Here is a 27,236-nt window from a genome sequence, read left to right as displayed (position 1 = left end):
CGTAGTAAAAGAAGGAAGTAAAAGGAAAAGCTCGTCCCGTTTTCTATAGCGTTACCGACACCTCCGCTTAAGAGTATAATTTTGTTTATATATTCAGATGTTCTTATTTGTAACACCCCCAATCATTTTTTTCTTCTATTCATTATTGCTATTATTGTTTACTATACAATATCAGAAACTACGTACGACAAAAAAATAAAATAAAAATCAACAATCTCAATTAATTAACATTTCACTACTCGACAATTCATGAATTTGGTAGTCTGATTAAACTATTAAATTGGGGTTTTCACTTGGCTATAGTGAAATAAAGTGAACGTCCTAGAATAGAAGTTTTATTTTGTTTTATCAATGGGAATTTCTTTTTTTCTTGACACATCCTAATTCGGTCAGGTAACGGTCGGTCGTGTGTTTTTTTTTTAAAATTCTGTTCTTTATGTTTTCGATACATGAAAATTAGTGGTCCTGTTGGGTGTCAGCTGCTGTAATCAAATTAATACTGGTCTAATACGAACAAGAAGAAACAGAGTCTTAATTATAACGTCGTACATAAATTGTAACAACAAAGTCCAACCAAACATTAAAACATAAACATGCATGTCATAAAGTTACTCATAGAGAGTAACACAGACTTATTTTATGTAAAATACACACACGTTTAGCCACCAAAGATTTTTGGTTGATTAACATGGGAAGTAACAGATACATCTGTGGTATGGGAATCGATAGTTGCAAGATCCATGTTTTGCTCCCTCAAGGTTAATGCACTGATTCTTGCATGCGTTATTGTTTCCACAGACTCCGGACCAAGTCCCACTTGACCTCTCGCACAACTTCTGTGCTTCCACCATCGATGGTGCTTCTGCATATACGTGTATATATTTCTCATGGTTAGTTATCAAAATAACATTTAAAACATTATTTCCATAATTCCATTAAAAAAAAAAGATGATTACTCACCAAAAGCAGCAAAGAGAACAAGAGCAGCGAAGATAAGGGGGATGATGGAAGCAAACTTAGCCATGATGATTATTAAACTGTGTTGTTTTCAATGTATGTATGTATTGATGTGTTGTGTGATGAACTAATTAAGCTTAAGATCAGAGTCTATTTATAATGAAATGATGGTGAGTTAGTCGTATATGTGTGCATCCTATAACTACAGATCGTAACCCCACAAATTAAACACTAAGCGTCTTCTAGTGCTAATATTAACAGATAAGAACTTGACTTATTCATAGTTGATGGCTGCTGGTTATTCTCCACCACATATTTTTTCTGATAATATCTAAGTAGGCTGCTTTGGCTTTGAGCAAATGATTTATACATAGGCGGCATAATCTGATGTGGTCAAGACTCAAGAAAATAAGATGTTAACCAAGCGGTAGTTACAAGAGTACTTTGATATATGTCATGTCAGATATTTTGACAGTTAGGCAAGTGTATATGTATCAACATATTGTTTGGTTGATCTCAAGAGTACGTAGCATCGTTCCGCCAAGTTAATTTGCAGAACAAAGAAACCGTTCTTATTAGTTTTTTTGCCATTAGATTTCACCGGGAGACACCTTTAACCGTAAATTATGTGATTCATCAGTGCGTTGCTCTCATCGGCGGTAGATTTTCTAACTATCATCATAACGGTGAATTTCATCAAAAATTAGAGGATATAGAGCTTAAGGTATAATCTGTAAATTCGTTACAAAGGAAAATAAAAGCACAAAGGAATTACGGAAATATTATAAGCGATCCATTTTTTAAAATTCAGAAAATACATCTTTTTGTTGTATTTAGAACTCTTTTTTAGATTAGATGTAACTTTCTTAGAGTTTAGGATTCATGTTTTTAGTTTTGAATTCAGGGTACCTAAGCAAAATGCTATATATTGTGCGTTACGTTAGTTTGATATGCACAAGTTAGTCCAAATACAAACAAATATGAATACCAAAAAATAAAAGAAGTAAGTAAAAGAACGATATATGGCTGCTGTATGTAAAAGCTCGTCCAGTATTCTCTATAGCAATTTAGACACCTCCGTTTGAGTCTGAGTATAATTTTGTTTATATGTTCTTAATTGCTTCACCCATTTTTTTTAACAATATAAAACAAAAAATTGAAAAGAGATATGAGAACCACTTCTCAAATGAGACTTTTCGAGAGATCATGTGATCGGTTTTAATCTTTTCTTGTTATTTAAAATTTAAATAAATAGTAAAAAGTAAATTATATATCTATTAAAATAATATAACTGAGAGACTATGAAAATCTCTACCCAATATTAGAAACTACAATAAAATATAATTTTAAAAAAATAAGGGTGTGTTGGAGAAGTATTACATTTTTAAAAAATAATTATAAAACTAGTACAAACACTATTTACAATTAGGAAACTAGTACATTATCACTATTTGCTACTATTTTATGGACATTTAAACACTCAGAAAACATAGTATTTACGAGTCTGCCATTAAAATAATTATATAATATAATTCGTACATCATATTTATTGTACATACGTACAAAATTATGTTTTTGTACAATAATAATATTATTACACAATATCATCCGTACAGCATATTAGTGTACAAATATATATAAATATGCATATTTTGGTATACTATACTAGCTGTACGGATAAAAATGAGTAATTTTTACATATATTCGTACACTTAATAAGTTGTACGGATATGTTTGTACATATTTATGTATGGATATTTTTGTACATACGTCTGTACACATACTATTGTAAAAAAAACATTTGTACATATGCTAAACTATACAAATAAATATTTATATATAAAAAAATTTAAAATTTATTAGCAAAAGGCATATCAAATTATAGAGAAAAAAACATTTTTATGTGTTAAAAATATTATTGATATTATTTTTACAAAAATTAGTATGTTAGTTATAAAAATTTTGGGGTGATAAAAGTAAGAGAAAAAAAGAAAAAAAAAAGAAAAAAAAAAACAAAATCCAGAGAAAAAAAATTGCCCCTCATGTCATTTTATTTTCTCTCGTTTTTCCTATCTCATGTTTTCTTCTATCTCATATTGTGGGTCCATATGACTATTTTTATAATTATAAATAATATATGTACTATTTTCCCAATTATTTTTTGAAAATGTACTATAATTCTTATTAATCCAAAAAATAATGGATGTCTAACTCTTGCCACGTACCGTCATAAAACCCTCTCTATTAATTGTCTGATCAAACTATTAAATTGGGGTTTTGACGTGGCTATGGTGATATAACGTGAACGTCCTAGAATATAAATTTTTTTCTATGAATGATGATTTTTTTTTTCTTTTGACATATTCTTATTCGGTCTTTAACGGTCGTGTGTCTTTTTTTTTCTTTATGTTCTTTAGTTTTATGACTTCGATTTCGATACATAAAAATGAGTGGTCCTGTTGGGTGACGGCTGCTGCTGACAAATACGAACAAGAAAATATAGTCTTAAAAAGGTCGTACATAAATTATAACAACAAAGTCCAACCAAACAAGAAACTGCATGCAGTCTTAGGTGGTACATGAATTATAACAACAAAGTCCAACCAAACATTAAAACATAAACATGCATGTCATAAAGTTACTCATAGAGTAACACAGACTTATTTTATGTAAAATACACACGTGATTAACCACCAAAGATGTTTGGTTGATTAACATGGGAAGTAACAGATACATCTGTGGTATGGGAATCGATAGTTGCAAGATCCATGTTTTGCTCCCTCAAGGTTAATGCACTGATTCTTGCATGCGTTATTGTTTCCACAAACTCCGGACCATGTCCCACTTGACCTCTCGCACAACTTCTGTGCTTCCACCATCGATGGTGCTTCTGCATATGTATACATATCTCATGGTTAACTATCAAAATAAATGAAACAAGATTTATAACACTATTTCATATATGATAAGATGATTACTCACCAAAAGCAGCAAAGAGAACAAGAGCAGCGAAAACAAGGGTGATGATGGAAGCAAACTTAGCCATGATGATTGGTACTACTTTGTTTTCGATGTATGTATGTATTGTGTTGTGTGTAGAAATAAAGTTTAGAACAGCCTCTATTTATAGGGAAGTGAAGGTGGATTAGTCTTCTATTTGTGCATCTTATAATCACGGATCGTAACCCCACAAATTAATCACTAAGTGTCTGCTAGTAGCTGACTAACTGATAAGATCTTGACTTATTCATAGTTGAAGGCTGGTTTCTCCACCACATATATTTCTCTGATAATATCTAAGTGGCTGTTTTGGCTTTGAGCTAATATATATGATACATCATCTACATAGGCGGCTGCTAATCTGATGTGCTCAAGAAAATAAGATCTTAACCGAGCCGTAGTTACACGAGTATTTTGATAAGTCAGATATTTTCACAGTTAGGGTAACTGTCTATTGATATGGTAAAAGGCTGATCTCAAGGGCAGCATCATTACGCCAAGCTTGCAGAACAAGAAACCGTTCTCACCAGATTTTTGCCATTAGAATTCACCTGGAAACACATATAACCCGTAAACTAGATGATTCTCCAATGGTTCTCTACTAACAGAAGGAGACGATCGGCGTCGGAGAAGGCAGGGTCTGGGAAATTAGCTTAGTCGGGTATGGATAAACAAAACAAAATATTCTTTATTTAGTCATGGCCTTGAACGTAATGCATGGGAATATACGTACGTACTGAAAAAGCGAAACGGGAATCAAATACCTAAACCACCTTTAATTGCTCGTCGTAATGGTAATCATAAATAAATTACCGAAAGATGATAAGAGATCAAGATTTTTAAAATTTTAAAAATATAGTCTAATCTTTTAAATTCAGGAAATGCATACATTGCAGGGTTTAGAACCTTTTTTTGTTTGGGTTAGATATAATTTTTAGAGTTTTGGATTTAGTTTTTAAAATCCATGATTTTAAATTTTAAATTGAATAGGGTACATAAGCAAAATGCTATATATTGTGTTTGATTATTTGTTCCTGTTTCACCCCAAACATGTATTTTTTCCATTCATTATTGCTATTAGTTATTGTTTTAAGGAAAAAATATTGGAACTTCTTTTACCGTCATTCAACGATCTCAATTAATTATCATTTCATTACTCCACCATGCATCAATTTGGTTGTCTCATCTAATGGTGATTTCTTTCTTTTTTTGACATATTCTAATTCGGTCATATTAATGGTCGTGTGTACTTTTATTCTTTATGTTTTTGAAAAATAAAAAAAATCAGTCGTTCTGTTGGTTGTTGTAGACAAATATTAACAAGAAAGAAACAGTCGTACATAAATTATATTTATATCATTATAACAACAAAGTCAAACCAAACCAAACATTAAAACATAAACACATGTATATGTCATCAAGTCACTCTTAAGTGACACAGACTTATTTTATATATGTAAAATACACACGTTTAAGCACCACGGACTTTTTGGTTGATATGATTAACATGGGAAGTAACAGATACATCTGTGGTATGGGAATCGATAATTGCAAGATCCATGTTTTGCTCCCTCAAGGTTAATGCACTGATTCTTGCAAGCGTTGTTGTTTCCGCAGACTCCGGACCAAGTCCCACTTGACCTCTCGCACAACTTCTGTGCTTCCACCATTGCCGGTGCTTCTACAGATGCATGTATTTATTTCTCATGGTTAGTTATCGAAATATATGAAAATATCATCTAAAAACACATTTTTCATTGATATGATAAGATGATTAATTACTCACCAAAAGCAGCAAAGAGCACAAGAGCAGCGAAGATAAGGGTGATGATGGAAGCAAACTTAGCCATGATGATTATTAGTATTTTTTTTTCCAATGTATGTATGTTTGTATGTGTTGTGTGATGAAAAAAGCTTAAGAGCAACTTCTATTTATAGTGAAATATATGATGGTGAGCTAGTCTTCGACTTGTACCTTCGATAGTCTGGTGGTAACCCTACAAATTAAACACATGTATCTTCAAGTAGCGAATATCAACCAAAGATAACATTCTGGTCTATTCATAGTTGACGGCTGGTTTCTCCACCACAGATCTTTCCCCATGGAAGGCTTGCTTCTCTATCTATGTAGCTTAAGTGACGACTGCTTTGGCTTTGAGTCAAGTGTCACATCGTTCACATGGGCGGCTACTTAAATTGACTCGGTCAAGAAGTAGTTTAAACGGTTCAATTAATGTTTGAAAAAATGAACCATGATGCATTTAGCGACACTGATGCGGACCATTTGTAAAGCTCGTTCCATTGTCCATAAACAGTTTTGACATTTCCATTTTTTAGTGGTAAATCTATTGTTTTTCAATTTTATTTTCAAACTTCTATATGTTATTGCTTCATACTCAGCAAGTCAGCATCCCTTTTCCTTTGTTTTTATTTTTCTTATATGACAGGCAGGCAGGCACACCAAAACAGAAAAATGATTTCTAACATAATATCTTACAATTATGAAAAAAAAATCTAGGGACAAAAAAATTAGTGTTCGTGTATATATAATTATAAAGATAATTGTTACAGAATTTTTTTAATTATCGACGTTCAGAAGAGTTGAAGAAGATGGTATAAATTGGATTTTGTTTTTAAAATGGATATGAATGTTCTTGTTCTTTGTTTTTAATTAGAAGGCTCATTGCAAAGGTAATAGAGCTAAAAGAGGGTACTTTATTTCTTGATTGGGCATTTTCTTGATTCGCAAGGAAAAAACATGAGTATGAACAACAATTCTTACGGAGAAGGTTCTTATTCTTATCCCAGTGTAGGAATGGAGAAGGACAAAACTTCTAAAACTCATGTTCATATATACTCATGTGTTATTGCTCATAATTAAGAATGAAGAAGTTCACAGTCCTTATAACACATACAGTTAAGTTAAGCACCAAAGAGTTTTGGTACATTAACATGGGAAGAAACAGAGAAACTTGTTAATTGGGAAGGCAGCGTTGCAAGATCTATGTCTTGCTCCCTCAACTATACATTTATCCTTGCAGTTTAAACAATTTCTTGACCATTCCCCACTTGGCTTCTGGCACAAATTCTGCGCTTCAAATGTTGGAAACAGAGTTCTGATACCAAACTGTTGTTAGAACATATGTGAAAACAGATCGCGAGATGTTGAATAGAAAACAGAACACTTTTGCTAAATGATATTTTACTCTGATTAAGTTTGATATCTCTGTTATTTTCTCATAATGAGATTATAATAATTATATAGACAAGCTACAAATGTAACCGAGACCCATTAATTCCATGGACTCATTATGTCCTATAATTACCACAGAAATAGGAAATCCTTAAATTGATTAGAAAATAAAAACTGATTAAATAGTTTAAAACACCCCCACTTATTGGAAGCTTTGAATCCCTTTTCAACATCCACCATCTTCAGTTCTTCTGCATACGTAACTCAAGATAACTCAAGATAACTCAATATTGAGTGTTGTCAAATAAATTCTAAGAACCATGATGACTAATTGAGTATACAGTATTTACTTTGTTTCAACGTATATGTGTGTAGCCTGATGAAGAAAGCCTAAGATCAAGCTATAATTGTAATGCAATGGTGGGGAGCTAGAATTTTATTTGTCCCCACAAATTAAACACGTACAGGGTCTTCTAGCTAGTAGTAGACAATACATAATAGAAAGATAAGATGCTGAACACAGTCGACGATGGATGGCTGGTTTTTCAACCACATATTAAAAGACTATCTCTCTATCAAATTAATGTAGTCTAAGAAACTGGTTAATCTGACTGGGTCAAGAATCTCAAGACGACTAAATGGTTCAAAGCTTCAAATCAGAGTTTGAAAGCACCACCATTTCTTTGTTTCTTACTTTTTTTTACTTAGTCGAATCTCCAAGTAAACCGTAAATTGGAGATGCATGATGTTGTGTTCCTCTTGGTTGAATGCTCTTTATTGTGTGCCCTTATTAGATAAGTTCTCAGTCCTTATTATTGCAAATGATGTTCGTGTGCCATGAATAATATAATCTGGGCAAGGGTATCAAAGTTTATACTATTATGAAAAACCAACATAATCATATATAGTACATGTCATAACTTTAACTCATGGAGTGATACAGACTTATTTATGTGACTTAAACCCACAATTAATCATTCATTACAAAGTTCTAGTCGATTAACATGGGAAGAAACAGGAACACTTGTTAATTGGGAAGACAAAACTGCAAGATCCGTGTTTTGCTCCCTCAACTCGAGTGCAATGATCCCTGCACGCAAAGTTACTAAATCTACAAATATCTCGCATAGTCCCAGTACTTGGCCTCCCACACAGCTTCTGTGCTTCCACCATTGTTGGTGCTTCTACATGTATATACCTCAAGGTTAATAATTATTACAAACTATTGTCGAATAAATCTTAATTTATAAAAGAAAGATTTATAGCCTCATTTTGCCATGCATATGATAAGATAATTACTCACCAAGTGCAGCAAAGAAAACAAGAACAACAAAGAGAAGAGAGAAGATGGAAGGAAACTTAGCCATAGAGAAACTCAAGATTAGTTATTAACTTATTAGTAACATATACAAGTGTTGTCAAATAAATTCGAAGTTGTCATTTTGCTATGCATATCATAAGATCATTTACTCACCAATAGCAGCAAAGATGAAAAAAGCAGCGAATAGAACGGTGATGATGAAAGCAAACTTAACCATGATGACTATTTCTACTTTTGTTTCAATGTATAGCCTGAGGAAGCAAGCCTAAGATCAAGCAATATTTGTAATGAAATGGTGAGGAGTTAGTATATTACTTGTCCCCACAATTTAAACACATACAACGTCTTCTAGCTAGTAGACAATATATATAATTAACTTGCAATAAGTAGATAATATCATAAAAAGATAAGTTGATGAACTGTTGACGATGGCTGCTTTCTCAACCACATATTAGACTTATCTATATCAAATGTTGCCTAAGAAACTGGTTATTTTGACTTGGTCAAGAATCTCAAGATGATTAAATGGTTCAAAAGCTGCAAATCAGAGTTTGAAAGCACCACTATTTGTTTCTTGCTTTTTTTTTTTCTTTTTTTTTTAGTTAAATAGCCAAGTAAACAATTTTTTTTTAGTTGAATAGCCAAGTAAACAATTTTCTCACACAGCTTCTGTGCTTCCACCATTGTTGGTGCTTCTACATGTATATACCTCAAGATTAATATTTATTAATAAACTATTGTCGAATAAACAGTAATTTATAAAACGAAAAATTTACTCACCAAGTACAGCAAAGAAAACAAGAAAAGCACAGAGAAGAGAGACGAAGGAAGCAAACTTAGCCATGACTATGATTACTTTGTTTCAGATGTATGAGTGTGAAGTGTAAGGAAAGAAGTATTAAGTTAAGTTAAAACTTCTAATATAACGAAACGGTGGTGTGTCGGTCGTTTTCTACTTTTCTAGTCATCGTTATAAAGTGTGGTAAGTGGTAACCTTACAAATTAACCACGTACACACCATCTTCCAGTAGAAAACAACATTAACACGCAAGTAGCTAATAATTATACAATATACGATGTTTACTACTAGTTCATGGCTGGTTTCTCAATCACATATTTCTGATCAGGCTGCCTCTCTGTCTAATGTAACCTAAGCAAATGATTGGAGTCAGTACTACATTGTTCTACATGGGCGGCTGGTTAATATATTTGACTTGGTCAAAATTAAATTCATCTTTTTCCGAAAAGATCAGCCGATGCAGGCCATGTGTAAAGTTATGAAGAACTGAGAAAATTAAAACCTGGTCGAGACATTAGGGCCACTAAGGTAGTACAACTGTGAGAAATAGTTAAAGTTAATTTTTATATAATTAATTACCTTCAATCAGAGAGAAATTAAGAAGTTTTTAACAATCAAAACTCAAATATTTGTTACACATCTAGTTGCAGGAATTAAGCTAAATCCATATCGTGCTCCCTCATGTCCAATGCACTTACACTAAGTTTTATTGTTTAAACAATTCTTTCACCAAGTCCCAATTGGCCTCCAGCACAACTTGATTGCTTATATTTCTTCACATACAACTTAAGGTTTGATTATGATTGTTCCTGTCAAATAAATCTTAGTATGTCATTTACTATGCATATGATAAAGATCAATACTCACCAAGCATAGCAAAGAGGACAGGGGCGGTGAAGAGAAGGGTGACGATGGAAGCAAACTTACCATGCCTATTACTATACTTGGACTTGAGTGTACATATATATGTATATAGCATGGTGGTGGGTTAGTCTTTTACTACATGTCAAAACGTATAATAAATGTGTTAACCCCACAATGCAAACATATACGGTCATCTTGTAGACAATATTAACACGCAAGTAGCTAATTATAGATGATGATAAGATGGTGACCCATCTATAGTTGATTAGTCAAGATCTTACCTATGGACGGCTTGCCTCTCTAGTCTAGCTACTGTTAACCTAAGCGGCTGGTTTAACTGGACTTGGTCAAGAATCTCAAGATGATTAAGTGGTTCAACGTTCCAATCAGCGTTTGAAAAGAACACGTGGAAGAACGAACCATGATGCATGCCATCTGTCCCGTTGGCCATCGTCCATTATATGAAACGTACGTTTCCATTTGAGATTAATATATTCGCTTGAGTGGCCAGAAATTAACCGGGTTGGGTCTTTGGATTAGTGAGTTAGTATTGGGCTCTTTGATCCAATGTTTCTAATGGGTAAGTGAATGCTGTTGATCACCAACGTAACTGAAGGCCCAAGGGCCCAACTAACTAACTCTGGACTCTATGCATCATCCAAAGCCGAGTATCAAACCCATAAAATGCCGAATTCTTTAATGATTAGTTCTAAATTAATTTATACATCTTTTATTTGCAAATCATCATAACTGTCTGAAATTGCGGTTTTTTTTCTTACAAAATAAGAATAATTACATTTATTTTTCTTACAAAAAAGTATGTATAGCTATTACATATATAGGGGACTGGATGGCAAACCAAAAAAAAAAAAAAAAACTAATTTCTGATTTTAATTTGTTACTTGCTTCTTATGTTGCCTTTTCATAAGATCTAAAAAGTGCAAATCAAAGAGGTACGATAGAACAGAAAGTGAAAGGCAATATATAAGGGGTCATTTGGGATTTGAGAAGTTTCTTCGTCCAGAATCATTGCATGAGTTGAATAGATTTGGGATTAAAGCTGCCAATATAGACAGAGGATTCGGTAGTGATTGAAGCAAAAGCCCAGCAGCAGAGCAGGCCATTAGGCAAATCACCAGTTTCCAAGACAGATAGTGTAAGACCACTACTTAATTATGACACACAACTTTGTCTTCACTATCATCATCTTCTTCTTCTACTTCTACTGCTACTTTTGTAGCCTTGTCGATTTTATCATAACTTGATTGACAAGACTATGACCTATAATATCTTATTTTATTTTATCGTTTCTCTCTATATTTGTTTTTTTTTATTATTACTTTTTTCTCCAAATGTTTATCTGTAATTAAGTCAGTAATATAATTAGTAAATCAATATATAATTAGTGCGTTATATGTGACAAATGTGAATATAATTAGTTTATTATATGTGAAACAAGCAGAGCACAACTAAAAAATAATAATCTTATGCTAATTTATTATTATTAATTAGTAGAATTTGTGCATACAAATATTTCTAGAAGGATGAGACACAATATATGAAGTATGACCCATTTTTGTTAGTGCAATTGGGTCACTAACTTTCTAAACAGTTTCAATTAATATATGCTTCAATCAATTTTTTTTGAGACGATTCCATTATAAAATAAACCATTTTCAAGAAGCATATGATGCAAACTGTACCATCATCGCAAGTGAAAAAAATCCAAATTGCTTGTTGAAAATCAAACATGTGAACTAAGCTTCCATAGAGGTAAACAAGATTCAACAGTTGTACAACCTAATCGTGAAGTGAACTAAGCTTATAAAGTTCAACAAATTCGTATTTTATGTATAACGAAAGTTATTCATATCATAAAAGAATAAATGAATCCAAAGTTTCATTAGCCGTGAATAATTTGATGACAAAGATGACATGATGATATTTGGTGATAAATGTTCCTCCCCATCTTTAGCTATGTCGTAAAAAAAAAAATTCTCATATATGTATATTTTAAGTTTATATCAGAAAATAATCCATCCAACAAAGTATTGAGATTCTTTTTTCTTGAAAATAAAATAAAATTTTCCCACTCACTAAAAGAAGCTCTCTTTTATACTAGAAGAGAACCTAAAACTTTATTCCCAAAGTGTGCATATGAGTTTTGGGCATTTTCAGCGAATCATAGAAGAGATGCTTCTCTTCCCTTCCCTTCTCCATCACAAAATTGACATCTCATTACGTTTCAAAGGTTCTGTGTACCGCCCGGTTGATCTGATTTTCAATCAATCACCTTAAACCGGTTAAGATTCGTCTAAACATAGACAGACACGTGGAAAAAAAAAGCACATAGATACTTGTTGTCAAATTCTATATATTTTCAGCGTTTACTTGTTAAATCTATTATATGTTTATCATATCTAAAAAGAGAGAATATAAGACAAAAAAAAATAGTAAAAATGAGAAATTCGCTGCCATTACTTAGAAAGGACCTTTGTATAACAATAATATACCGCAAATACATAGAAGAACATTGGTCCCCAAAGCGAATGTGTCTAGACAATATCATGTCAACCCAATTCTTTAAAAAGATTTAGAAGTCACTTTTTTGTTGCTAAAAGCACCTGATATTTTCTAATTAGCGCGATGAATGAAGATATATATTCGTCAAGAAAAGAAAGAAACTATACTCTGCTTGTTTGTATAAACGCAGACCAATAATTCACATTTCTTATCGTTTGATCGAATCGATCTTGTTTTGTGGTGACATGCACCAACAAAACGAATAGTATTTTTTCTTTTTTAAATTGAACCAGTGAAGCGTGGGGACCCCGTGAAGCAGAGAAGAGAAGGTCTCTGTAGTATACTGACCGGTGAGTGAGTGAGTAATCTGAGTTAGTGAGAAAGACAAATACAATGAAGAGCGTTGACTTGTGGAGGTTGACGCCAAAAACACAAGGAGCAATTTTGTCTCTATTATTAAGGAAAAGGACAGAGACAAACTTTCTATACGGGCCAAATTAGGCCCTACTTCTAATTAAAGCCCATTTACTCTCTTTTTTTTTTGTCTTCTTGTTCCTCTCCTCCTCCTTTTCCTTATCACGTGACGATGCCCAAAAAACGCCGTCGGATGCCGTCGACAAGACGGCGACAGTAGAGAGAAGAAGAAAACTACACCACAGGCTCTCTCTCTCTCTCTCTCTCTCTCTCTCTCTCTCTATAGGGAACGTAACGTACTAACGTTTAAGGGTCTTGTCCGTAGCATTTACTTAATCATCCGTCAATGTGTCTATCACTATCTAATTTTTAAGTCTCACGAACCCAAAAGAAAGTCGTGTCAGAAAAACTTAACAGAGAAGAAGAAACGACGACGTTCCCTAATTTCCCATGTCTAAAGTATAGTAGTAGTGCTAGTAGTGACGGCTTCTTGACAAAAACATAACTGTAAAGTTTTTTCTTTCTTTCAGTAAAAAGTGCATTTTTATAAGTGTGTCAATAATCCCAAATTTACACATTTTCCTGTAAATTTTTTTGGGTTTGAATAGTCACCAAATTTGTACAACAACTTCTCCGAAATCTTACTGTTCACTCGTTATGAAAAAAAATATGAATCTGAAATGACGATGAGAAACTGACGCAAGTATGTTTGACCACACAAGTCGTGTAGTTCGTAATCTTATCTACCTGCAGATGTTCTCTATTAAGGCTTCAACTGTACTTACATTTTCGTATAATTTCTATTCATAAACCGATAATTTGTAGTAATCATAACAAAAACTACCCGATAATTTGAAGAAAAAAATAAATAACTATAAGGTTTCTTCTAATTTGACGCATTATTTTATATAATAATGATATTTATGTATAAAGTCAGATAAAAGTATTTATTCTCTCTTTCAAAGTCTTGGAGGGTATATAGAACAGTACCACTTCGATTCTCTTCATCTTCTTCCTTCATAATGTGCCATTGTTCATCTCTCTGTGTCCTATCGCATAACACTCACGCTAACTTATTATTCTCTCTATCACTCTCTCTCTCTCTCTCTCTCTCTGAGAGGACATCTTAAAGAAAATAACAAATATGGCGATGAGACTTTTGAAGACTCATCTTCTGTTTCTGCATCTCTTTCATCAGCTTTACGTTATCTCTTTCTTCTTTCTTTTTTTCTCACCATGCTTGGCTTACACTGACATGGATGTTCTCCTTACTCTCAAATCCTCTATGATTGGTCCTAAAGGCGACGGTCTCCACGACTGGACTCACTCCCCTTCTCCGGCCGCTCACTGCTCTTTCTCCGGCGTTTCATGCGACGGTGAACGTCGTGTTATCTCTCTCAACGTCTCCTTCACTCCTTTGTTTGGTACCATCTCACCGGAGATTGGGATGTTAAACCGCCTGGTGAATCTAACTTTAGCTGCCAACAATTTCTCCGGTGAATTACCGTTGGAGATGAAGAGTCTAACTTCACTCAAGGTTTTGAATATCTCCAACAATGCAAACCTCAATGGACGCTTCCCTGGAGAGATTTTAAAAGCCATGGTCGATCTTGAAGTTCTTGACGCTTACAACAACAACTTCACCGGTACGTTACCACTGGAGATTCCAGAGCTCAAGAACCTGAAACATCTCTCTCTCGGTGGAAATTTCTTCACCGGTGAGATTCCAGAGAGTTACGGAGATATCCAAAGCTTAGAGTATCTTGGACTCAACGGAGCTGGACTCTCCGGTAAATCTCCGGCGTTTCTATCCCGCCTCAAGAACTTGAGAGAAATGTATGTTGGATACTTCAACAGCTACACCGGTGGTGTTCCTCCAGAGTTCGGTGGTTTAACGAAGCTTCAGATCCTTGACATGGCGAGTTGTACCCTCACCGGAGAGATCCCGACGAGTTTAAGTAACCTGAAGCATTTACACACTCTGTTTCTCCACATCAACAATCTAACCGGACACATACCACCGGAGCTCTCCGGTTTAATCAGCCTCAAATCTCTCGATTTATCAATCAACCAGTTAACCGGAGAGATTCCTCAAAGCTTCATCGATCTCGGAAACATCACTCTCATCAATCTCTTCAGAAACAACCTCTACGGTCCAATACCAGACTTCATCGGAGAATTACCAAAACTCCAAGTCTTCGAAGTGTGGGAGAACAACTTCACGTTACAACTACCGGCGAACCTTGGCCGGAACGGGAATCTGAAAAAGCTTGATGTCTCTTCTAATCATCTCACCGGGCTTATCCCCATGGATTTATGCAGAGGCGAGAAACTGGAGATGTTGGTACTCTCTAACAATTTCTTCTTCGGTCCGATTCCAGAAGAGCTTGGTCAATGCAAGTCGCTAAACAAAATCAGAATCGTCAAGAATCTTCTCAACGGAACTGTTCCGGCGGGGCTTTTCAATCTCCCCCTAGTTACGATTATCGAACTCAACGATAATTTCTTCTCCGGTGAGCTTCCGGCGAAGATGTCCGGCGATGTTCTCGATCAGATTTACCTCTCCAACAACTGGTTTTCCGGCGAGATTCCACCAGCAATCGGAAATTTTCCCAGCTTACAGACTCTGTTCTTAGATCGGAATCGGTTTCGCGGCAATATTCCGAGGGAGATCTTCGAATTGAAGCATCTGACGAAGATCAACACAAGTGCGAACAACATCACCGGCGTTATTCCAGATTCAGTCTCACGCTGCACTACTCTAATCTCCGTCGATCTCAGCCGTAACCGAATCAACGGAGAAATACCTAAAGAGATCAACAACGTGATTAACCTCGGAACTCTAAATCTCTCCGGTAATCAATTAACCGGTTCAATCCCTACCGGAATCGGAAACATGACGAGTTTAACAACTCTAGATCTCTCTTACAACGATCTCTCCGGAAGAGTACCACTCGGCGGTCAATTTATGGTGTTCAACGACACTTCCTTCGCCGGAAATACCTATCTCTGTCTACCACACCGCGTCTCATGTCCAACACGGCCAGGGCAAACCTCCGATCAAAACCAGACGGCGTTGTTCTCACCGTCAAGGATCGTAATCACAGTAATCGCAGCGATCACAGCGTTAGTACTAATCAGCGTAGCGATTCGTCAGATGAACAAGAAGAAGAACCAGAAATCTCTCGCCTGGAAACTAACCGCCTTCCAGAAACTAGATTTCAAATCCGAAGACGTCCTCGAGTGCTTGAAAGAAGAGAACATTATCGGTAAAGGCGGAGCTGGAATCGTCTACCGTGGATCCATGCCAAACAACGTGGACGTCGCAATCAAACGACTCGTTGGCCGTGGCACTGGGAGAAGCGATCATGGATTCACGGCGGAGATTCAAACTTTGGGAAGGATTCGACACCGTCACATCGTTAGACTTCTCGGTTACGTAGCGAACAAGGACACGAACTTGCTTCTCTATGAGTACATGCCTAATGGAAGCCTTGGAGAGCGTTTGCATGGATCTAAAGGTGGTCATCTCCAATGGGAGACGAGACATAGAGTAGCCGTGGAAGCAGCGAAGGGCTTGTGTTATCTTCACCATGACTGTTCACCGTTGATCTTGCACAGAGATGTTAAGTCCAATAACATTCTTTTGGACTCTGATTTTGAAGCCCATGTTGCTGATTTTGGGCTTGCCAAGTTCTTAGTGGACGGTGCTGCATCTGAGTGTATGTCTTCAATTGCTGGCTCTTATGGATACATCGCCCCAGGTATGTTACTAATTTGGATTATGACATATCGATAACACTAGTACGAACCAAGATGTTGTATTCACAAGCCATGCTCTAATCACATGTTCTTTTGTTTGACAGAGTATGCATATACCTTGAAAGTGGACGAGAAGAGTGATGTGTATAGTTTCGGAGTGGTGTTATTGGAGCTAATAGCCGGGAAAAAACCGGTTGGTGAATTTGGAGAAGGAGTGGATATAGTTAGGTGGGTGAGGAACACGGAAGAAGAGATATCTGAGCCGTCCGATGCTGCTATTGTTGTTGCGATAGTTGACTCGAGGTTGACTGGTTATCCCTTGACCAGTGTGGTTCATGTGTTCAAGATTGCAATGATGTGTGTGGAGGATGAAGCCGCGGCAAGGCCTACGATGAGGGAGGTTGTGCACATGCTCACTAACCCTCCTAAATCCGTAGCTAACTTGATTGCGTTCTGACCCAAGCAAGATAAATGAACAATAAGATTTGTAATTTTTGGGTGTTCTTATAAAATGGGTTTTAAATACTTGTGGGTTGTATATCTGTTGTGTTTCAATTTGTATATTACCTCTTTTATGTGTTCTTACTCTTATTCACCGAGTATGTAATGTAATCAATATGCTTTTTGCTAATGGCTTTAAACTTGAGCTGACTCTTCTTTCAAAGTGTATAAAATAAAAGATGGTGAGAGCTCGACCTCTGGTTACAAGTTCCAACACTATTATATTGTTTACAGTAATCCCAATATGGATTACTTATGTGAGAGCTCGACCTTGGTTACAAGTTCAAACAATATATCTTTAAAAATCATTCTCCCAATATATTGTTTACAGTAATCCATATTTATGTGAATCCATAATTATGCGAATTAGAATGTTGTCAAAATTCATGTTTGTTTTAGCTTCCAAAATGCCGTCATGTGACCTTACCTACAATGTATTTTACCTGCGTATGGCACAAATTTTAAAAATGAAAAATGTAGCTGATGAAACACGGAATCAACAGAGTCATGGAAAGATTATACGATCGAACTTGTACAGAGAATTATTCTGTATTTAGACAAATAGCCAAGTTTATTTGCATTGAGGTCTTGGTGCTCATTCACTTCTCACCTCTCTAAGATGTGAATTACCAATAAAAGCAAAGAAAACCACCTCATAGTTTGTAGCAAAACACACATAAACTGAGAATCGAAAAGCCCACAAAAACCAAAAACCAAGAACTCAAGCTTAAGGTAATTAGCAACAGAGGTCAACCTGTATAATTTGTTATTATCCACAAGAGCAAACACACATGCTACAGATCGAGTAGGATGCTGTAGAACCAACTGCATACAAAACTCTTAATTCCCTCCATTCATGGCCAATTTATAAAAAGAAGTGATGGATTTGCATTTCACTTGCAAGGTAGCAGAGGTGAGAAGAAGAGGAGACACACAAGTCTGACAACATTAGAGAGATACACTCTAATTTCAGCTCACAAAACATTCTTCATCCGCAACAAATTCAGGTTTTAACAAATACATTAAGGTAAAATACAAGATCCTGCGTGCATTAACAAGCATATACACTGTAAATCTAAAGGAACGGGTACATAACTCTTGATTCAAACTCCATTTTATTAGAAAAAGGAAGCATCTTTCATCATATTACTATCAAATTATATTACAAAAAGAAAAAGAAAAACTCCCCAACTTCAGAGTAACAAGAACAACACCATTCAAACTTATTCCTCATCATCATCTATTATACACGAAATTTATATCTAACACATATGTTATCTACTTCACCTGCAACTCTTTTTTTAACAAGCAAAAAACAAAAAAAAAGTCAATTATATATAAAAAAAAAGGGGAAGATTAAGTTTTATGTACTCAGAAAGCGCCGTAGGGAATGTGTGGCGGAAGTCTAAATCGAACTTGGGAAGCCGGTGACCGAACCGCAACACCGTGCCAGCAAATCCCTCCTTTACAACTACTCCCACCGCCGTCGTGATGGTGACGGTGGTGACTAAGATCCTCCTCACCACCAACACGATTGTACCGCGAAACCGCATCCGCTGCTCTGCGAGACACATCCCAGGCGAGCGTAACCGCCAGCAAAACGCCTACCGCGGTAATCGAAACCACGACGACGAATCCAGCGCTGAAACTCTTCCCGGTGATCAATCCGTAGGCCTTAATCGCGATAATCACCGCCACGTAGATCGTCGCGAGATTCCCGAGAACCGCGTCGGATAACGCCATGAGACACATAGATACAGGGCTTTGTTACGAAATTTTATATCCTCCGTCGCCGTGAAATTTTGTTGCCGGTTGCGGTGGGAAGAAGAAAGCTTTTTAACAGAAAGTGAGAGAAGAAAAGCGAAATTGTGGTCGATGTTGAAAAACTCATCCTTGTTTCAATGTAGGGGAATGATTATTTTACTATTATACCCCTTGTTGAGATATTATTTTTTGCCCTTTTGTATTCTATGGGCTCATCATCATCATCAGTGACAAGAGTTCGGTGATGAGTAACCCTTACCCTCCGCACAAAAAACGACATCGTATCTAAGTTTGGTGAGACTTGCCACGCACTGCAAACAATGGGTGTATGACAATTTCACGCATGTCATTGTCTTTTATGTCCTGTGGTCAAAATTCAAAATATAAATGCTCGTGGGCTTCAAAATGGGCCTTTAAGATTAACAATAGGCTCCAATTTTAGAACCAGCAATTGATATTAGTATATTACTACCATTAAGCTTTCTTCTAATACGAACAGTGCTTTCCTAACTATAAGAGAGAGATTAAGAAATGTGTCTTCATATTCCATGATAGCTTTATTCTTATGATATTTTTGTCAAATCATATGCAGTGAAATAGACACTTGGTTAATATTTATAGGTTTACTCCCACTATAAATCAAAAGGCATCTTCATCATCAACTCATCCCTTAATTTATATTATCTATTTAATCTTCTTTTTATTTTTTCAGCTAGTGGTCAGCACAAATCACTATTTTCGATTATTATTACTTTTGAAATGTATCATGCATCATAATAGAGAATTTCTTATGGCTCTCATATGCGTTTAGTAAAGTCAGATTATTATTAAATACAGTGGTTGAGATATGACCAAGAAATGTAGTGATAGTATTTTTAATCATTTCAATGTTCGGAATGGCCAACGCAGGCATCAATCAGATAACAAACAAATGAAATATTCCCCCATCTTTCTCCAATATTTATGGATTTAAAACTACATAGATTACTTTAACATATAGTGTACATATATAATAATATTCTCCTAATCCTAATTATATTGATAAAAATCAAGCAAATATCCTGACCTTACAAATTTAACATTCCCCGGCCTTTATGAACTCCACCAGCACCATCAGCCCACTTTCTTTCCCACGTGTTCCTCACCCAAAATTAAGAATCCTCCCATGAAGGGTTTACTTGGTGTAACGAGCTTTTTTTCAAGTGATTGATACCTTCTTTTTTTCTCAGTTCTGACTCAATCTGACGTCGTTCTGAGGTTAAAAAGGTTACATGGGCCTGAACGAGATAAGGCTTTTAGTCAGTGATGGCCCACAACGTCCTGATTCAGTGTTTTACGCGGGAGACAAAGTTAGGTCAAAAGAGCCGCCACATCCGACAAAAGGCCAGCGCAAGAGTGACTGTGATTCCACATAACGAAGAAACATGACAAGTGGACGGTGATCCTTTGCTCTGATCCAAAGCTCCTTCGTATATCATTGACGTATCCACCGGCGACCACGACGTACCACTACCTCCGGAAGGACTCGTCGTCGACGAAGTTCCTGATGGCGTTGTCTGTTTCGGATCTGGGCTCTGATCTTGAGATGATTTTTGACTGCCAAGGAACAAAAAAAAAAAAACACAGCCGTTTCATTACATGTGTATGTGATTCTGCCACGTGTCCTCTGGATTGGCGCTCATATTATAAAAATCTCACTGGACCGTTAAAGATCCACATCGCAATAAATCTATCTCTATGCTCGAGGATAAAACATAATTGTATAACTAGTACATTTACTATTCATTATTAGCAAACTAATACATTTTTACTATTTGGACACTATTTAGAACCTATTAAAAACCCTCTTAAATCTAATAACTAAAAATATTCATCAAAATATATTTGTTTTCTATAAAATTTCAATTACATAAAAATCTATATATTTTTTTCTATAATTTGATATGCATTTTTTTAAATATAATTTCAGATATTTTTCAAATAAATTTTGATACGTCCAGCTATTCTTATGTACAGTTGTGTGTCGATATACGGAAAATTATCCGTACAGCGGTCTATATATACGTATAATTATACGTGTACAGATATTTTCTGGTCTATATATGTATATTTGTTTATGTGTAAATTTGTTTATACGTAGTTGTTTTTCTTTGTACAAATATTTGATGTACAATAATATGTTACTGTACAGTTGTCTGTCGGTACAAATATCTGAAATAGTAAAATTGTACTATTTTGCTAATTGTTAATAGTAAATGTACTATTTTTATAATTATGTTTCAAAAACGTACTAGTTTGCCAACACACCCTAAAATTTAGGCTATAAAACAAAATTAAAAATAAATCGTAAAGAACACACATTTTCTTTTTGCGGAATAAAGCAAAATCCTACAGTTGTAGATTCTTAGTTTATTTCCAGCTACGTATATTAATAATTGACAAAAGAACAAAAAAAAAATCGAAGTTCGTAGTTACTTCGATTGCACGGTAAGCGAAAGGTAATTAATGGTTAGTAAATATGTTGTCTAATGTAATTGACTAAATAACCCTCACAGAATTAAGCGTCACTCTCTCTCACCTAACCTTAATAATGCTAATTCGGTGCAACAGTGAAGAAGGTGTAATCCGAAATGACTCTTCCCTAATCAGACCTTGTTTATCAAAAACTAAAGGGTATAAATGGAATTATCACCTGGTGTTAGGAGATGGGCAAAACGTGATGACGTAATTAGGGGACTTGGCGCATGTGAAGGTGCTGCTCTGATCATCGTAAGCGTAGCTGTAAGCACGTGGGCACGCGGTTTTGAACACCAACGAGTACGACGACGGTTTACACGTGTCCGGTGTACCGTAAGCGCCGCTGCAGCAATACTCCGGCGTACGGAAAGCTTCACACGCGCTTTTACATCCCATGGACAGTTTACCTCCGCCGTCTAAACTCGTCACCTTCAGCTCTGACGGACACGATCCGTTAAGATCCACAACGCATCCGGTGCTGCTGCAGTTCAACCCCGAGCCTCCCTGGGGAACCACTAGCATCGGGACGTTGTAACCGTCGACGAGGCTCACGTCGTAGAAATCGAAACCACCAGATCCGTCGAGTGTGAATTCCGCAAGCGTAGCCGGAGGCGTCGCGCCGGATCCGGAGCATTCGACGGTACCGGATCCGCAATCTCCGGTGAGGCAAGTGAATTTACCGTCGGTGTCGGTGGTGCATTGAGTTCTCCCCCAGAATCTTCCTCCCCATGAAGTCGGAGCGTCGATTGTTCGCTCTTCGCCTTTTTGGAGTACGAATCCGGTCGTCGGAAGTGGTGGAACTCCGGCGTTTGATAAAAGTCCGGGCCAGACTGTGTAATCGCATTTGTTCACCATAACGAAGCTCGTTGATCTAACTCCTGTTTATATTACCAAAATCAAATCATCACATAGTCACAGTATTTAATCATTTCTTAAGTTAATTAATCCATAAAAATCGGAGAAGAATCGTACCAGAAATGAACAAATGGGAGAAGACAAGTAATAAGATCAATGGCAACGGAAGAGCCATTGGAATAAAGAAGAAGAAGATTTTAAGGATCTTTATGCTCTGTTGTTTCGTTTTCTTCTTCTTCTTTATTAGTTTTATTTATGTATATAAACAGAGAGCTTAATAAAAAGAGGATCCTGAGAGCGAAAGAGAGATGAAGAAGACGATGAGTGATTTATAGAAGCAGCCTTTTTTCCTCTGTTGGTAAAATTCAGGTGTGGGTATTGGTTGGTAGCTTATGGTACGCTTGCTTACGTGGGTACACATAATTGGGTTTATTTTTTAACCGTTATGATTAAAGAAAAAAAAACAACACTTTAATTAAAATAGAGTTACTGAGCTAATCTTTTATGTTTAGTCGATTCATGATTAGAACTAGGCGATAATGGGTTAGTCTAGGGGTCTGGTTTGAAAATGGTTACATACCACTAATTGTTGTCTCGCCATTTGATTAAAAATAATTTACAAAGAAAATATCCAAGTACCTTTTCAGTTTTCACAAATCACTTTTAATATAAAAAATTATCTACAAAACGTAAAGTAATTTGTATATTTTTCAAGATTCTTTAGCTTTACTGTATAATTACGCGATTAGGATTTGTCTAACCAGTGCAAAACAGTATTACTTTTTCATATATGGTTTCATTGTAGCATTGTTGTTTCCAATCTAAACAAGTAACAACAACAACAAGTAAGAAAATGATGACGAGCATCAAGAGTCCAAAACCATATAATTTATACAACTAATCATATTATTTTCCGAACAACTAGGTACGATAGTGGACGTTTCAACGTCTATCATGATAGTCGCGGGCCATGTAAATTTATATATTGGAGGATCCATATAATATCTTTCTTCGTTATTAAAAAAAAAGTGTTTTGTCCAATGCAATCTCTTTGCCTTTGATTGATCAATTGCAATGTCGACACACCAAAAAAATGTGTACTGTACATCTTTGTAATACACAAAGTATCTTGTTAGATATTTTGTTGTTGTGGTCAAAAGTGAAACTGTTGTTACCTTTTACTGTTTTTAAAGGTGGTGTGAACTGTGAACGATAAACAGAAGGTATAAACGTGATAAAAAAAAAAAAAAAAAAAATTCAATAATTGCGTTGCGTTATGTTATTTTGTAGCGACCAATTTTGTAATTTTGTATTCAGACAGGTCACGTCCACTTTACAATATTTCGTAAGCTATCGTCTTCACTCACGTTTTTTTTAATTCGTCCGTCACATGACAAATTACAATAAACCAATGTACATTATGCGGTTTGCCTATTGATTAGAAGATACGATAAAAATCCACAAAAAAAAAAAAGAAGATACGATAAAAAATATTTATTGGGCCTGTAAAGTTTAGTATAATGAATAAGCCCAGCAGAATTTCATCAAAAAGCACAAATGTGCTGCCCATAAATTAGGTTCGAAATGCAGACTGCATGAACTCTTGCTCATACTCGGAGCACAAAACAAGCGTTATGATCATTATCATCAAAATTAATAGATCGTTCGTAAGAAAAAAAATGTAGCTGATTGATTTTGCCTCTAAACTTCTTGTTCACAGCACACAGTTTCTTTGATTTACATATATATTTTGCTTAAATCACTCTTTCGCAATGAGACATGTCCTTGTCGAGGTGTTGGTTCTGACCTTTTTGTTCGTCTTGGAGTTGAGCTATGCGTATGCACCAATCGTATTGTATCAATGGGTCGTATCTTATTCTCAACGTTCCATTCTTGGAGGCAACAAGCAGGTTCCAATATTGATGATTCGCTTTATCTTTTTATTTGTTAAAAGACATATGCAGTTAAGACATAATATATTGAATCATTTATTACATGATCAATCAACAGATCATAGTGATCAATGACATGTTTCCTGGACCAATCCTTAATGCAACAGCAAACGATATCATAATCGTCAACATTTTCAACAATTTGAATGAACCCTTTCTTATGACTTGGTAAATATTTCACACTTCAATTAGGTGTCTCTTTGTATTGGTTTTGGTTATTTCATATTTGTTATGAAATCTATATATACAATATAAAGGAATGGATTACAATTGCGGAAGAACTCGTGGCAAGACGGAGTTCGAGGGACAAATTGTCCCATACCACCGGGGACAAATTGGACGTACCGTTTTCAGGTGAAGGATCAGATCGGAAGTTACTTTTACTTTCCGTCGCTTCTACTTCAGAAAGCTGCTGGAGGTTACGGTGCTATTAGAATCAATACCCCCGAACTTGTGCCAGTTCCATTCCCAACGCCCGACTATGAATACGACATATTGATCGGAGATTGGTTCTATTCCGACCATACGGTTAGTTTTATTTTTATTTTACCGTATACTTAATCGGCATTACCATCCAAAGTGATTTCCTATATGGCTATATATGTACTTTTAATTATCAAGCAAGGTGACTATTATAAGTTTAATTTAAACAAATATAATTATACTAGAATTGATCATTTGTGTACTTGATGACAATAAAAATGTTATGAGTATGATATTGCATTTTTATTGAATTTTATGTAGCTAATTTGTTGTAAAAAATGTTTGGGTTGATTTAATTTGCATATATAACACGAGTAATTTGTTTTGCAAATGGGTTGATGAAGGATATGAGAGCTTCACTTGACACTGGTCACAGTTTGCCAAATCCTGATGGTATTCTTTTTAACGGGCGTGGTCCTGAAGAGACCTTTTTTGCATTTGAACCTGGTGAGTTCGTTTTCTTAATCTATCACACAGAACATGTCACATGTTATCTCTAATAATATTCTAATAACACACAAATATTCGTTTTGTTTTGTGCGTAATGACAGGTAAAATGTATAGGCTAAGAATATCAAACGTGGGTCTCAAAACATGTTTAAACTTTAGGATCCAAGACCATGATATGCTTCTAGTTGAGACAGAGGGTACGTACGTTCAGAAACGTGTTTACTCCAGCCTCGACATCCACGTGGGTCAATCATACTCTGTTCTCGTCACTGCTAAAACCGACCCGGTCGGAATTAGCCGCTCCTACTACATATTAGCCACAGCCCGGTTCGTTGATTTCTACCTTGGCGGTATAGCGTTAATTCAATATCCCAACTCCCCCATCGACCCGGTCGGATCAGTTCCACTCGCACCTGCTTCGTGGGATTACAGTTCCTCGGTGGAACAAGCCCTATCCATCCGGTAAATAAATATCCTCATTTTTTACCTTTTTGGTATGTTTCATTTTTGTAGTCTAAGTTAAAATTCTTGACTAATAACTAAGTGTAAGTGTGACACAGAATGGACCTAAACGTTGGAGCGGCAAGATCAAACCCACAAGGTTCGTACCACTACGGACGTATAAACGTAACCAGAACGATAATATTACATAACGACGTCATGTTATCGTCGGGCAGACTTCGTTACACAATTAACGGGGTTTCGTTTGTCTACCCCGAAACTCCGTTAAAGCTCGCTGATCATTTCCAGCTAAATGACACGATCATACCCGACATGTTCCCGAATTACCCTTCCAACAAAACACCGAGTTTAGGCACTTCAGTGGTCGATATACATTACAAAGATTTCGTCCACATCGTGTTCCAGAATCCTCTGTTTGAGTTGGAGAGTTATCACATCGATGGTTACAATTTCTTCGTTGTCGGGTAAAAAAAAGTTACAATCATAATCGAAATCATGTATAGCCATATTATACACTAGGTACTAATCTTATTTGAGTTGATGTTAGATATGGATTTGGAGCTTGGTCTGAGAGCAAAAGAGCTGGATATAACTTAGTGGATGCTGTTTCACGATCAACAATCCAGGTAAAATCGTAGTATAATCTCGTAAGGAAAGTAATAAACCAGTGATTTAATTAGGTTTGGTTAACTGAATTTTGTTCGTGTATATAGGTTTATCCATATTCATGGGCAGCAATACTAATAGCTATGGATAATCAAGGAATGTGGAACGTGAGATCACAAAAAGCAGAGCAATGGTATCTTGGTCAAGAGCTTTATATGAGAGTTAAAGGTGAAGGACAAGAAGATCCTTCGAATATTCCGGTTAGAGATGAAAATCCGATACCGGAAAATGTCATCCGTTGCGGCAGAGTTCTTTAATAAGTAATAGTTTTTATATAATTAAAATCAAATGGTATTAGTAAAAAACAAAACAAAATTAAACTCGGGTTTATTGTAATATGATTTAAAGATTACTAATGTGGATCTTAGGTTTGGGATTAGGTCGTGATTGACTACTACTAACTAAATGACGTTTAATGTTTAAAAACGTTTAATATTGTTGCCGTATGTAATGAACTAATAACGTGCTCCCATATCCTCCTCTATCTCTATGTTCTCTTCAGTGACATTGTTTCACAATAAGTTGGGAGCAAGTAATAGTGTAATACCAAGAACAAATGGTTGGGAACAAGTTACAAGTATATGTTTTTAAAAAAAATATAGGATCGTTTTTTACGAGTTCAATTATTGATATTGACGTTACGTAATAAACAGTAGATCGAATTTGACATAAAAATAAAACAAAAATAATTGGATCAAATCTCAGATCTTACTACAGTCTACATCTACCTACATGTGCTATGACATTATTATT

The 27,236-nt window shown here is 35.6% G+C and overlaps 8 protein-coding genes across 9 annotated transcripts; 2 read left to right on the top strand and 6 right to left on the bottom strand.

Moving 5' to 3' along the window:
* Window positions 1–508: 508 nt before the first annotated feature.
* LOC17894270 (defensin-like protein 4) lies at window positions 509–1,098 on the bottom strand. Its single transcript, XM_006303011.2, has 2 exons — window positions 961–1,098; window positions 509–862 (listed from the first exon to the last, which is right to left on the bottom strand). Exons 1-2 carry the CDS (start codon window positions 1,022–1,024, stop codon window positions 684–686), a joined length of 243 nt encoding a protein of 80 aa, XP_006303073.1. The 5' UTR covers window positions 1,025–1,098; the 3' UTR covers window positions 509–683.
* Window positions 1,099–3,445: 2,347 nt separating this feature from the next.
* LOC17895216 (defensin-like protein 4) lies at window positions 3,446–4,062 on the bottom strand. Its single transcript, XM_006300862.2, has 2 exons — window positions 3,940–4,062; window positions 3,446–3,847 (listed from the first exon to the last, which is right to left on the bottom strand). The coding sequence occupies exons 1-2, from the start codon at window positions 4,001–4,003 to the stop codon at window positions 3,669–3,671; spliced, it is 243 nt and encodes an 80-aa protein (XP_006300924.1). The 5' UTR covers window positions 4,004–4,062; the 3' UTR covers window positions 3,446–3,668.
* Window positions 4,063–5,289: 1,227 nt separating this feature from the next.
* On the bottom strand, window positions 5,290–5,881 carry LOC17896057 (defensin-like protein 4). The gene is made up of 2 exons (XM_006303014.2): window positions 5,744–5,881; window positions 5,290–5,638 (listed from the first exon to the last, which is right to left on the bottom strand). The coding sequence occupies exons 1-2, from the start codon at window positions 5,805–5,807 to the stop codon at window positions 5,460–5,462; spliced, it is 243 nt and encodes an 80-aa protein (XP_006303076.1). The 5' UTR covers window positions 5,808–5,881; the 3' UTR covers window positions 5,290–5,459.
* Window positions 5,882–8,006: 2,125 nt separating this feature from the next.
* On the bottom strand, window positions 8,007–8,799 carry LOC111831969 (defensin-like protein 14). Its single transcript, XM_023787813.1, has 2 exons — window positions 8,625–8,799; window positions 8,007–8,334 (listed from the first exon to the last, which is right to left on the bottom strand). Exons 1-2 carry the CDS (start codon window positions 8,686–8,688, stop codon window positions 8,150–8,152), a joined length of 249 nt encoding a protein of 82 aa, XP_023643581.1. The 5' UTR covers window positions 8,689–8,799; the 3' UTR covers window positions 8,007–8,149.
* A 5,171-nt stretch (window positions 8,800–13,970) lies between these two features.
* LOC17894232 (receptor protein kinase CLAVATA1) lies at window positions 13,971–17,484 on the top strand. Its single transcript, XM_006300613.2, has 2 exons — window positions 13,971–16,835; window positions 16,938–17,484. The coding sequence occupies exons 1-2, from the start codon at window positions 14,216–14,218 to the stop codon at window positions 17,288–17,290; spliced, it is 2,973 nt and encodes a 990-aa protein (XP_006300675.1). The 5' UTR covers window positions 13,971–14,215; the 3' UTR covers window positions 17,291–17,484.
* A 139-nt stretch (window positions 17,485–17,623) lies between these two features.
* On the bottom strand, window positions 17,624–19,343 carry LOC17894408. Of its 2 annotated transcripts, none has more exons than XM_006301537.2 (2): window positions 18,706–19,342; window positions 17,624–17,777 (listed from the first exon to the last, which is right to left on the bottom strand). In XM_006301537.2, the coding sequence occupies exon 1, from the start codon at window positions 19,084–19,086 to the stop codon at window positions 18,706–18,708; it is 381 nt and encodes a 126-aa protein (XP_006301599.1). In that variant the 5' UTR covers window positions 19,087–19,342; the 3' UTR covers window positions 17,624–17,777. The 2 variants fall into 2 exon arrangements, with proteins under 2 accessions (XP_006301599.1, XP_023642822.1); XM_023787054.1 differs by lacking the exon at window positions 17,624–17,777 and adding an exon at window positions 18,258–18,273 and having other exon boundaries at window positions 18,706–19,343.
* A 652-nt stretch (window positions 19,344–19,995) lies between these two features.
* Window positions 19,996–22,773, bottom strand: LOC17895026 (thaumatin-like protein 1b). Its single transcript, XM_006301825.2, has 3 exons — window positions 22,588–22,773; window positions 21,791–22,493; window positions 19,996–20,694 (listed from the first exon to the last, which is right to left on the bottom strand). Exons 1-3 carry the CDS (start codon window positions 22,643–22,645, stop codon window positions 20,454–20,456), a joined length of 1,002 nt encoding a protein of 333 aa, XP_006301887.1. The 5' UTR covers window positions 22,646–22,773; the 3' UTR covers window positions 19,996–20,453.
* A 1,469-nt stretch (window positions 22,774–24,242) lies between these two features.
* On the top strand, window positions 24,243–26,740 carry LOC17895952 (monocopper oxidase-like protein SKS1). Its single transcript, XM_006301028.1, has 8 exons — window positions 24,243–24,380; window positions 24,481–24,590; window positions 24,680–24,950; window positions 25,250–25,352; window positions 25,457–25,817; window positions 25,916–26,281; window positions 26,365–26,443; window positions 26,531–26,740. Exons 1-8 carry the CDS (start codon window positions 24,243–24,245, stop codon window positions 26,738–26,740), a joined length of 1,638 nt encoding a protein of 545 aa, XP_006301090.1.
* Window positions 26,741–27,236: the final 496 nt, after the last annotated feature.

The sequence above is a fragment of the Capsella rubella genome, unplaced genomic scaffold (assembly GCF_000375325.1).
Source record: "Capsella rubella cultivar Monte Gargano unplaced genomic scaffold, Caprub1_0 scaffold_2, whole genome shotgun sequence".
Lineage (NCBI taxonomy): Eukaryota > Viridiplantae > Streptophyta > Magnoliopsida > Brassicales > Brassicaceae > Capsella > Capsella rubella.
This window is presented reverse-complemented; position numbering and strand designations above follow the sequence as displayed.